The sequence below is a fragment of the Numenius arquata genome, chromosome 13, assembly GCF_964106895.1.
Source record: "Numenius arquata chromosome 13, bNumArq3.hap1.1, whole genome shotgun sequence".
Lineage (NCBI taxonomy): Eukaryota > Metazoa > Chordata > Aves > Charadriiformes > Scolopacidae > Numenius > Numenius arquata.
This window is the reverse complement of record NC_133588.1, coordinates 9578705-9590758: the sequence shown is the minus strand read 5'-3', so window position 1 is coordinate 9590758 and position 12054 is coordinate 9578705. Positions and strand designations below refer to the sequence as shown.

At 54.7% G+C, this 12054-nt stretch overlaps 1 protein-coding gene across 1 annotated transcript; it reads right to left on the bottom strand.

The window, feature by feature from the left end:
• Window positions 1-1089: 1089 nt before the first annotated feature.
• On the bottom strand, window positions 1090-11427 carry DHX38 (DEAH-box helicase 38). Its single transcript, XM_074157812.1, has 26 exons — window positions 11031-11427; window positions 10319-10506; window positions 10050-10154; window positions 9464-9629; window positions 9231-9349; window positions 9041-9117; window positions 8678-8833; window positions 8181-8342; window positions 7988-8095; window positions 6536-6648; window positions 6295-6432; window positions 5854-6040; window positions 5578-5763; window positions 5002-5142; window positions 4702-4812; window positions 4510-4626; window positions 4150-4257; window positions 3919-4031; window positions 3184-3392; window positions 2951-3105; window positions 2713-2868; window positions 2502-2636; window positions 2296-2421; window positions 1807-1902; window positions 1511-1632; window positions 1090-1365 (listed from the first exon to the last, which is right to left on the bottom strand). The coding sequence occupies exons 1-26, from the start codon at window positions 11360-11362 to the stop codon at window positions 1281-1283; spliced, it is 3711 nt and encodes a 1236-aa protein (XP_074013913.1). The 5' UTR covers window positions 11363-11427; the 3' UTR covers window positions 1090-1280.
• Window positions 11428-12054: the final 627 nt, after the last annotated feature.

Genomic DNA, 12054 nt, shown 5'->3' with positions numbered 1-12054 from the left:
CCATGGCATGACAGAAGCTCACAGCCAGTGGAGCCGAGGTTAACAGCTGGGCTCCAGTGGAGCTCTCCCATGGCACCAGCATCTCCAGACCCTCTGCTCAGCCCCAAAGGCTGCCGTCCCAGCACAGCCTGGTTTCTCCAGGTGCCTTCAGTCCTGGGCTCATAGAGGGTGGGAAGAGCAGCAGCCACGAACCAGCCATGAACCACATGCTGGTTCACACATGGCACAGGGGGTCGTTCTTTCCAGGTAGAAACCCTGCGCTCTTCCCACGCTCTGGCATGCTCTGACAGCAGCAGGCTGCGCAAGGAGAAGGAGCTGGTGCTGGTCAACATCAGCCAGTATGTGAAGGAGCAGATGTGAGTGAGAAGCGTTACAGGGGCAGAGAGGGGCAGGGGGCTGCCTTCTCCTCACACCAACTCACTCTGCTCACGCCTTGTTTGCAGGCAGTCGAATGAGAAACTAGGGCACAAGATCCAGCGGCAAATGATGCAGTCCGCAGAGCTGACCAGCGAAGAGGAGTATGTGGGGAATACGGGGACTGAGGCTGAGCTCTCTGTGCTCAGCAGTCACTGCTGCCAGCAGGGGTGTATGGGACAGATGGACAACTGCTGGACTACCCAAGCTCCTGCAAAGCCAGCAGATCAGGTTTGTCTCTGCACCACCTCATCTCCCCTGCCTTTCCTCCAGGCATCTTCAAGACACACAGGGCAGGATGCAGGAGGAAAACACGTACTTCACGGCCAGAACACATGAGCAGCACAAGTATGGGCAGCCGAAGGTGAGCAGAATTCCAGGCACAGCCTGGCCTGAAACGGGGCTGGGCCTATGGTCCTGTGTGCACAGGGACAGCTGGGCAGCGGCTGTGGGCCCAGGGCACGGGCTGTGGGAGAACTGCCTTTGCAGCAGTATGGGCCAGGGCTGGGCCAAGGAAAGGTTGTCTTTGCCCTCTAGGTCAGTGTAATTCTGTGCCTTGTCCCAGACTCTACAGGGCAACAACTTGACAGTACCAGCTCCGCACGATTCTGCAGGGCTGTTTCCATCCAACACTCACCTCCAGGACAAGAAGCAGCGCAAAACAAAGCAAGGATTAGACTGACAACCTTTAAACAAATAAAATTATTTCTGTTCTGTAGCAAAATTAGTGCCAAGCACCAAAGCCTTCCTGGGCCACAAGCTGTAGAGCACGTCACGGAGTACAGTGATCAGAGGAGCTGGGCACTCTCCTAAGGCTCAGCTGCTCCTGGAAGTCTTTAAGCCTCAAAGCAACAGGCACTGCCTTTTTAGAGGCCAAAGCGGGCTGGGGTGCGTCGTGGTGTCAGGGGTTCTCCCTGCTCTTTCCGCCCAGGAGTGTAGATTTTAGTAGATCTGTCAGGAGAGGACAAGGGTGGTTAGTAGAATGTGCAACCTTTCCCTGCACCAGAACACCCACGAGGAAGTTGGGATCCTCCACACAGTTCACTACTCCTGTTCCTAAGCAGGCAACCCATGGCCAGACAGGGCCAGCACCTACCTTGTGCTGCCCAGTGGGTTACGGCGCTCCTGCTCCTCCCGACGGGCACGCAGCTGCTCCTCAGCCAAAGCCATCTCTTCCTCCATGGCAGACACTTCCTCCTTGGCACGGCGGCGGTTCTCCTGGAGCAAGGCAGGAGCAGGTCAGGGACAGGCAGAAGGCTGGCCAGCAGCAGACTCTCTGCAGGCCCACAGGCCTGTTCCCTCCACATCAAAACACACGCACACACACACTGCACTAGAACAGGCATGCAGTGGGCCAGCTGTCTGCCAGCTCGTCCTGGACAGGAGACTCACCTGACGTGATTTGCCAGCATGCTTGATACTGTAGAACATGGGGCCCAGCTCTGCCAGCCACTCTCCGTCCACAGCAGTGACACACTGCATGTATTCCTGCAGGGACAGAAGGAAAGACCAGGGTAGCAGGATGGCACTCTCAGGGCCTGGGCACCATTTCTAGAGCCATGGCAGCTCCCTCCTTCCCCCACTTGCTGATGGCACTTCTCAGGCTGGGACTATACCCCTTCCAGACAATTCCTCCTGGCCTCAGAAGCTGCTGCAAGCTGGACTTGGTGAGAACACAAAGAGGTTCAAACATGTCCCACATAGGCCAGAAAAAAAACATTGGGAAAAGGACAAACAGGACTCTGCAGATGACACAGACATGCCTAGTTGGTATAGATGAGAAAGGCTGAGAACTGCCCTTCTGCTAGTGTCACAGCAAAGCCCTCACACCTCTCTCAGAGCGCTCCTCACCCTTCTCGCTAGCTCTCAGCTCAAGCTCACCTTGGTGGTCATGACCAGCTCATGATAGACAATGTAGTCCGGTGTGTAGCCCATGCCAAACAGAGAGCTCGTGGGGTGCAGGTGGCAGGGCATGCCCGTACGGATGTTCACATACTCCCCAATGCCCTGCAAAGAGAAGTGCGGTTAGCCCACCTCTTCCCAGACATGGCCTCTCAAGCCCCCAGACCAGCAGAGACATCTCTCACCTTCAGCTTTGCAGCCTGATGGAAATAGGCAGCACAGATGCACTTCCTGACAACATCCCAGTCAGTACCACAGGATGCTAAGCTCATCCGCTGCTGCACCATAATGTCCTTGAGCTGGGCACGCACCTCCCGCACCTGCAAAGGTGTGTGGCAGTCAGATCCCTCTCCTGCGTTAAGGCTCCCTTCCCCAGCCTCGAAGCTGCAGCCTCACCTTCCGCATGGCCTTGGCATGGATAAAGTGCTGGTTGCACCACAGTGTAGAAAAGCTGTTGTTCTTCCACTGCAGGTAAACATTCAGGTACGTTAAGTGATCACTCTCTGGAACAGCAAATTTCTCCCGCACTTGGTCACTCTCCTCCTCTCGGCCCTGAAGGGTAAGCAAGGAACACAGGTTAGTCAATGGTCAGGGGAAGACACCAAACTGCTGGAAGAGCAAAGCAAACAGGTACCTTAGGCCGATAAAAGATGGCAGGCACAGACAACATGGAGACAATGAGCAAGATCTCAGAGCTGCAACCCATGTCACAGGAGACGATGAGCATTTTGGAGAGTGCAGGATCCAGTGGGAACTCCACCATGAGACGTCCTGTTGAGGTCAGACCACCTGTAGGAACAGCATAGGGTTCAGCAGCTGGGAAGGTCCCAGTCCCATGGACTGACTGCTTGCCCCAGCAGCCAATACCTGTGTTATCCAGAGCACCCAGGATCCACAGCTGGTACATGGAGTTCAGCATGTTGTCCTCAGGAGGCGGATCCATGAAGTGGAACTGCAGCAGGTCCTGCACACCCAAGGACTTGAGCAAAAGCACTACATTGGCAAGGTTGGTGCGCTGGATCTCAGGCACTGTGGTTGTCAGCAGCTCATTCTTGTACGCGCTCTGGGTGTAGAGCCTGTAGAACAGATGCCAAGAGCATTCTCCTCCCATTCAAGCCACTGCATTCCTTACTGACTCACCAGCCGCTGCCCAGCCCAGCCAGGCATGGCACAGGGCAGCAGCTCTGCACTCAGCCAGGCCATCCAGCAGGACCCCATGACCTCTACCATGGCCAAAGTGTGGCCTCCTCAGCACATAAGGGTGCCTGGGCTGCAGTACAGCGTACACCCCTTTCAAGCACAGTTCTTCCCTGGGTGCAGGCCAGTCTCAAAGCAAAACCTTGAGAAAGCTGCCTTTGGCTTGGCTGTTATCCTGACAGCATCAAGGGCCAAACAGCCACAGATGAAGATGGGCAAGGGAAGAAACTGGAGCATATCCTTTTCTCTGCAGAGGCACTGAGTCCAAAAGAGAAGGCCTCAAGGCCTGACTACTGTCCTCATCCCCCCAAAAGTTCAAGATAATGAATAGCTCCAGTGAGAAAAAAATAATATATAAACTGTTGCCAAGCTGCAGATATGACAGGAACACTGTGACATGCCTACCTGAAGCAGTGGCCTGGGCCTGTTCGTCCAGCTCGGCCTGCCCTCTGATTGGCATTGGCTTGACTGATGGGGTAGATCTGCAGTGCATCCATGCCTATACGGGGGTTGAAAACCTGCAAGGCACAAGAAGAACAGACTGTAGCAAAAGGAAGTCTGGGTCACCACCTCAGAACACCCTCAAATCTAACTCCAGAGATCACAGACATAACAGGACAGGAAATCTTGGCGTACCTTCAGCTTGCAGTAGCCAGAGTCAATCACAAACATGATGCCGTCCACTGTCAGTGAGGTCTCCGCAATGTTAGTGGCAACAATGCACTTCCTGACCCCATCCGGAGCCTGCAAACATACTGCACATCAGTCAAATCCCTGGGCAAGGGCCTCTGCACCACTGAGGTAGAGCACAGAGCAGCACCACAGAACCCAGAAGGACAGGGATGACTCTTGGGAAGTTGAGGGGGGCAAATGCTTTCTCTCACTCTCCACATGCAATACAAAAGGCATGTCTGAAACCCCTTACTCATGGCTCAGTAGTCTTCCCTGCACTAGTTTCCCCTATCCCCACTGCCATCACAGAACACACATCAGCACCTTCTGGAAGATCTTGGCCTGCAAGTCCGATGGTAGCTGAGAATAGATAGGCAGTACAGCAAGAGCAGGCGCCTTCTCCAGCTCCTCAAGGTGCTCCACAATTTGCTCTGAGGTCACCTAGACACAAAGAGGAGTGTAAACATAAGATCAAAATAACAAGGGGGTAGGACAGCGCCTGCCCTTCCAGCTCACCTCTATGTCCTCCTGGCCAGGCATGAAGACGAGGATGTCCCCAGGAGCACCAGACAAATGGACCTGCAGAGCTTGTTTCACTGCAGCCTCCACGTAATCCTCTTGTGGGGTCTGAAAGGCACAGCCCAGGTTACAGACACCAATAATCCCACCTGCCCCATGCTGTGTGCAAGACTGTATCATAGCATGGCTACTCCTCCTCTGTCCTTTCTGTCCACCCCCAGTACCCAGAGTGCAGTACACCCAAGTCACAACCCCCTCCCGTCACAACAGAACTTCCCTCTGCAACAGTGACCATACCTTGCTGAAAAGAATATCAACAGGGAAAGTGCGCCCAGGAATGTGGAAAATAGGAACGTTCCCAAAGAAGGATGCAAATTTATCTGCATCCATGGTGGCCGAGGTGACAACAAGCTTCAGATCTGAGCGCCGGGCCACCACCTAGACAGCAGATGAAAGGAACAATAAGGAAGGGGCATTTGTGCACAGCTGCAGAGACAACAGCACAGGACAGAGCTTCTGCTGTATTCTAGAGGCACTGGACACTAATGCCAGGGAACACAGACATTATATGATCTGTGCAGTTAAAAAGACCTGCTGACCTCAGTCGAGGAAGCCTTAAGCCAGCAAAAATCTCTGTACACAGAGTTTCTGACAGTTAGCCAGCAAGCCTGTGGCAGCACTTGGGCACTAGGGGAGATTTAACTCCCCAGAACCAGAGACCAGGATGTTGGAGCAGCAAGCGTAGACAGAGACATGGCAGCTCCGCTTCCCCCTCCCAGACCTGGTAGAGAAAGGCTGCCCCTGCCAATACTCTGCTTTAAGAGCAGCTCATGTGCCCTACGCTGCTGTCCTCTAGCCCAGGCTCACACACACCTCCCGAAGCAGGCCAAAGAGCACGTCAGTATTGAGTGAGCGCTCGTGTGCCTCATCCATGATGATAGCGCTGTAGTTGTCCAGGTCAGCCTCTCGCAGTGACTCACGAAGAAGGATCCCATCCGTCATGTATTTGATCACCGTTTTCTCAGACGTGCAGTCCTCAAAGCGGATGGCATAGCCCACCTGGGAGAGCAGAGATACTAATAAGTCTTCCAACAGCCCCATGCACCCACTGTCATCAGGCTGCACCCCTGCGCCCACCACCAGACTCACCTCCTCTCCCAGACGCACCCCCATCTCTTCACTGACCCGCTTGGCAACTGACATTGCCGCCACTCTGCGGGGCTGGGTGCAGCCAATCATGCCGTAGTCTGTGTAGCCATCCTCATGGAGGTACTGCGTCAGCTGAGTTGTCTTCCCACTCCCTGTCTCCCCCACCACAATCACAATGCTGTTGTCTCTGAAGAAAGGAAAATAGTATTTCTTCACACACCACAAAGAAGGGCTTTTGCATTTCCAGCCCTGGCTGGCCACCCAGGCGTCACCCCACTCAGGCAGGAGAGCTGCCACCAACCACACACTTCAACGGGCTTTGTTTCCTGAGGGTATGGCTTCCAAACGGGCCATGAATCTAAGAGAATTTCTCATGTGGGTTCCTGAGACGTAGACCAATGGCCTGGGGATGCTCTATGACCAGCTCCCTACCAGCCATACCTGAGGATGGAGAGCAGCTCCTGCTGCACAGCAAAGATGGGCAGGTATTGTCTCTGCTCCAGGATTGATTTCTTCTTGGCAAACTCGCTGCTGGCTTCACTTTTTTCTTTCATGTGTTCAGCAAACTTCTGCTCAGTCCTAAGGAAACACCAGAAGTCCTGAAACTGCCTCTCCACATACTTTGCTATGCCTACAGCCCCCATCACTGGCTAAGCAAGATTAATTCAAAACAAGGTCCTACTTGTAATCCACTTTGCCATCTTCTGTCACCATCTCGTCTTTCTCCTCCTCTTTCTTGATCCCCATAATGTCTCCCAGTTTTGTGCCTGCCAGCTCCCAGTGCTTATGCTGAGCCTGGAAGGACAGAGAGCAGCATTGGAGCATCTCCCTTATAAAGAAAGGCTGAGAGAGCTGGGACTCTTTAGTCTGGAGAAGAGAAGGCTGAGGGGAGACCTTATCAATGCTTATAAGTATCTAAAGGGTAGGTTGAAGGAGGAGGGAGCCAGACTCTTTTCAGTGGTTGCCAGTGAGAGGACGAGAGGCAACGGACACAAGTTGGAACATAGGAGGTTCCACTCAAATATGAGAAAAAACTTCTTCACGGTGAGGGTGACAGAGCCCTGGAACAGGCTGCCCAGGGAGGTTGTGGAGTCCCCTTCTCTGGAGATTTTCAAGACCCGCCTGGACGCAGTCCTGAGTAACATGCTCTGACATGCTCTGGGCAATCCTGCTTCAGCAGGGGAGTTGGACGAGATGATCTCTATGGTCCCTTCCAACTCTAAAAAAATTCAGTGAAATTCAGTGAAAATCACTTTGCCGCAGCAAGGACTGACAAATCATTCTTTTCCAATTCTACTCATAGGACTAGGAAAGAATATTAGCCCCACAATTTGCCAATGCTACAACGCAGAACACACACCCCATTCCTACAAGCTCCCCTCTTCCAAGTGAACTGAGCAGAGCTCTTAGACACTGGTCTAGATACAGAGACCTCAGGCACAGGATGACCAACTACCTCCTAAGAAAATGGTTCCAGCTGCTGATCATTCCATTAATTTTTAACTTAAACCTACACAAATCTGAACCAGAGATAATCTTCCAGCTCTTGACAGGTGCTCACAGGCCCCTCTCTCACCCTGGTGTTTGCTCTTGCCTGATACCAGTTTAGCTTCCACCACCATTCCACTCATAGTATACGCAGCTCAAATCCGGCTCAGTTTCAATTTACAAGGAACACATCAGTGCTTTCCTCACAACTATCTCATAAGCTTCAGAGATAATCCCTAGAAAACACCCCCAAAACCTAATATGCTACCTTACTGCATACTCCTTCTCACAACTCTTCTACTGAGATGTGACATGATGTATCTTGCTGCCATATTGACTGCTGACTGTCCCTAAGCTACCTTCCCTCTTCTCCCATGATCCAAATGTCCTTTGGATCAGACTCCTCTGCACAAGTGCACAGTGATCTGTGTCCCAGGCAGTGCCTAAGAAAAACCACATCACAGCAGCTGCTTACGAGACAATGCAATGAGCTGGGCTGCCACGATGTCCCAGGTCATAATATAAAAATATGAACTCCTTATCATCATTGCCACCAAAACCTGTACTCTGCAAAGTCAAATGAAGGCCGTGAGGCACTACATAACATGTGTACAGTGAGGTAGTAAACCAAAACGTCACAGCATACCCTCTTACGCTCCTTTTGCTCCCTGTGCTTCCGCACCAGTTGGCTGCCTTTCCGGGCTATGATGGCCAAATCTGAGGTGGCATCCTTGACAGGGATGACTGGCTCTGGCTAGAGGAAAGAGGTATTGCTTCAGTATAGAGAGTTTACACTTGTGGAGCTCCCTGCCACCAGCACCTTCAGCCACAGTCTCTACCTGCTTGGTGAAGACAATCCGTCCATCTAAGAAAGGGGGCACGAGGTTGTGCACCAACAGATGCACTTTAGCGGAGTTATCCTCCTCAAAATCTTCGTCCACTTCAATCCGATGAACGACACCACTGGTCAGCATGCGATTCGTCTCCCAGCGCTCATTATCCTGCAGGAAACAACCTATCAGAAAATACACAGAAGCCTCACAGAAAGCCTGAGAGATCACACCAGAACACTGAGCTCAGGTCGGGCCCCGCAGTGACAACAGGATGAAACCGATGGTTCCAGCCTAGGGAACCTGAAAGTAAGCACTAGAGAAGGAAGAGTAACTGGAAGCATCAGGGTACGAGAAACAGACTGGCCACGTGAAACACATGGCCAACAAGACTGTCTCCAAGGAAACACAGGACAGACATTTTCCACAAGGCGGATCTCTCAAGGGGCAGCAAAACAAGCAGTGCCCACACGTTCAGAGCAGCCGACTCCACGTCTCGCCCCTACCTCATTGATCTGCCGCCGCTGTGCCGAGATGCGCTTCTGCTTCTGCTTGTGCAAGTGCTGCTCCCGCTTCTTCACGTACTCCTCAGAGGAGTAGGCCAAGGGGTTGTGAAACTCGTCGTAGCCCTCATCCATCATGTACCAGTCCCGGTCAGCTTGCTGGGAGGGGAGAGGTGCAGCCCTGAGCTCTGCCGGCCCAGGCCCTCCCGCCGCTCCCGGTTTGGCCGCCGGGGGGAGCCCGCCCACCGCACCCCCTCTCCCCACCGCTCTCCGTTGGCCAGCAGTGGCCCCTCGGCCCGGCCAGCCCAGCACAGCAGCCCCGAGCCCGCTGTCCACCCCGCTCCTCGCCCGCCTTCGGGCTCTTACCCGCTGGTCGTCCTCCCACTGCTGCCGCTCCTCCTCCGTCTCAAAGGCGATGCCCTCCTCCCCATCCGCACGCCGCCCTGGAGAGGGTGAGCTGGTCAGTTCAGCCACTTCAGAGGAAATCCTAGAGCCCTTCCAGTGGAAGTGGATTCCTCTGCTGCCCAGCTTAGGCAGCCCAGCCCAGGCTCCTCACCTCTCCCTCTTGACAGCCGCGGCGTGGACCCCAGGTGTCTTCGGTCGTCAGCCCACTCATTGTATTTATAAGACGGGGTGGGCAATGGCGTCTTATCCAAGTACCTGCTCCTCACAGACCTGAAAAAACAGCACAAGGGAGGAATTGGTGACCGCAGCCAGGCACTACTCTTACTCACGCCCTCCCCTTTCTGCAGCTCAGCAGCTCACAGCAGCAACCCCAGGCACCGATACCTGTCCCGCTCTCTCCGGTCAGTGTCCCGCAGCGATGATGCCCGGTGGCTGCGCTCTGAGTCTCGATAGGAAGGAGTGGGTGATGGAGATTCCCACTGTGAGCGGCGGGCACCGCTGTAGCCACTATCATCTTCCTCCCAGCTGGAGCGAGACGGCGTAGCTGCATCTAGCAGAGGAGATGGGGTGTGACACCGGATGTTCAAAGTGACCCCAGGCACCTGGAGCCACCTTACACCTTCCAGCAAAGAACATGGAGAGAGGATACCCATGTGCCCTCCTAAGGGGCCAACCCAGCGATTCCAAGGAAAATTGCCAAAGGACCACACTTCTATCACACAGACCCAGAATAGACCCCGCTGCACAGAGATCAGACAGATTCTCACACATACAGAGCTGGCAGATTGCTTCCACACCCAAGTTGAGCTAGGAGTTTTATGATTGCCCTAACCACAAATGTTAAAAGATACAGGCTTTGTTACCCACACTTGCCCTGATAAAAACAGCAGGAAACTAGAAAGAAAAAAAGAACAAGACCCCCGTTCCTGTTAGGTCTCACATGAAAACTCTCACTGGGTCCCACTCCTACCTTTGGGCCGATGTCTGGGACTCTCTGGTTCGCTCCTCCTGCTGCTCCGCTCTGATGAGCCATCTCTTTCTGATCTGCTGCTGTGACGACTTCTGTCCCGCTCCTCTGCACAAAAAAAAAAAAAATAAAAATCAGGCACCCAGTGCACAAATGGGCTTCCCACAACTGCTTCAGAAAACACCGGGAACATTACCTAAGGACTACAAACAGGCTAAGGGACAAACTCAAATCCTAACCAGGAAGGGTTACAAAGGTCTTTGAGCAGTTACCACGGTCCCGTTTACGATCATGGTCCCGATCCCTACTGCGTTCCTTCTTTCGTTCCTTCTCCTCCTTGGAGGAGGCAAAAACACCATGTTCCCGACGTTCCCTTTCCCGCTGTCGGCTGCGTTCCCAAAACTCCTCACTGACACCCCCTGTGTAGGACGGTGTTTCCACATGGACAGAACGGTAATGCCTGGAAAAGCAGAGCAGAGAGAAGAAAACCTCAAAGGTGCTAAAGAATGAGCTGGCCCTTGACTTGTCTTATACAACTCTAGATCTAACCTCTGCTATAGCAGAAGCTTATAGTTAAAAGTGCTCTCTCCATCCTTTGCTAACAGCCCACCAAGTCTGCTGATGCTTTCGGACACGTGCGCTTCCAACCAGACCACTGCCATCAGAAAGCAAACAGTCTCATGACTAGGATGGCTGCTGTTTGCAGGCCTAACAGCATCTAAAAGCACTCCTGCCCATAACGCCTTAGGGAGGGCGCTAGTGAAAGAGCTTTTCCTGTTTCTCCTCAGATCTATAGAGATGCCCCACCATCGTCCCCTGAGGAGATCTCAAGACTTTCCCACCACACAAGAGGTTACGGCCCTGCCTGCTACAGGGTGCAGCCCCTGCAGACATTGACAGTGCTCATACCCCACGCTCACGCTCGTTCCCCCTAGCGGGGACCCAACAGCTGTGAAGCACCGGGAACCCCCATGCAGACCCCACCTGTCCTTGCGAGCACTCCGGCTGCTCCGATTGGTCTCCTCATCATCATCATCCTCCTCGGGGCTTCCCGCCTCGTCACGGCCCTCTTCCCAGTCCTTGTAGGAGGAGACCCGGGATCGCTTTCCACCGGCTGCCTCCTCCTCGCGTTCCCGTCGCTTCTGGGCCGCCAATACGTCCAGGCCCAGCAAGGAGGCCCGTGGCGCCGGTGCCTTAAAGATGTGCTGCTCGGCGGCGGCGCTCCGCTTCCGCAGGACCAGCCCGCCGGCCTCGGCGTCCGGGCTCGTCCCCGCCAGCCGGTGAAGCGACTCCTCGCTCTCCTCCGCCATGGCCATCGCCGCCGACCGCTACCACGCCAGGCAGGGCCGGGCTGCTGGGCCGCGGCGGGAACCCATGGGGCCTGCGGAGCACAGGTCAGCGGGAGGGTCGGTGCCGGAGGGCTTCCAGAGCGCTACCCCAGCCCCACCGCCCCTCGTCCCGGTCCCACAAACCCGACAGCTGCTTGCAGTTGCCTCAGCGACAGTAAACCAGCTCCCTGAGCGCCGCCATAGCCGCCCCACAGTGCTCCGCGAGAGGAGCCGCTCTAGCCCGGTTGCACCATAGACACAGCGGGCAGAGCCTATAGGAGCGGCAATCACCACAGAGTCCAACCAGCGCTAGACAAGACGTGCTATCGGTCTCTCGGCGGACTTCCGGCTTGGGGAAACTATGTGGGGTCACGTGGTCACAGGACGATTTCCGGCCGTGGAGGGCGCGGCCGGAAGGGAGCGGCGGAGGGGACGCCCCTACAGGCGGGCGCGACAACCCCACGGACACCCCCCCTACACACACACAAGGAGTGGGGGAGAACCCTAGAGGCACTCACACACACGGAGAGGGGGGCGAACCCCAGAGACACCCACCCATACATCCAGCCCGGCCTTAGGGGAGCTCGCAGCAGCAATCGCTGGCCAGTGCCCAGCTGGATGTGGCCGGCCAGCAGCAAGGGCGCGGGGCAGAGCACATCAGCCTGCTCCCATGAGCAGAG

Excerpts from the sequence above, each read along its gene's own strand:
- DHX38 (XM_074157812.1), bottom strand. The coding sequence starts at position 11,362 with ATGGCCATGGCGGAGGAGAGCGAGGAGTCGCTTCACCGGCTGGCGGGG. Across the intron at positions 9,118-9,230 it reads GCGGCTGTCAAGAGGGAGAG|GGCGGCGTGCGGATGGGGAG; the intron begins GTGAGGAGCCTG and ends CACCCTCTCCAG. Across the intron at positions 2,422-2,501 it reads ATCAGGCTGCAAAGCTGAAG|GGCATTGGGGAGTATGTGAA; the intron begins GTGAGAGATGTC and ends TTCTCTTTGCAG.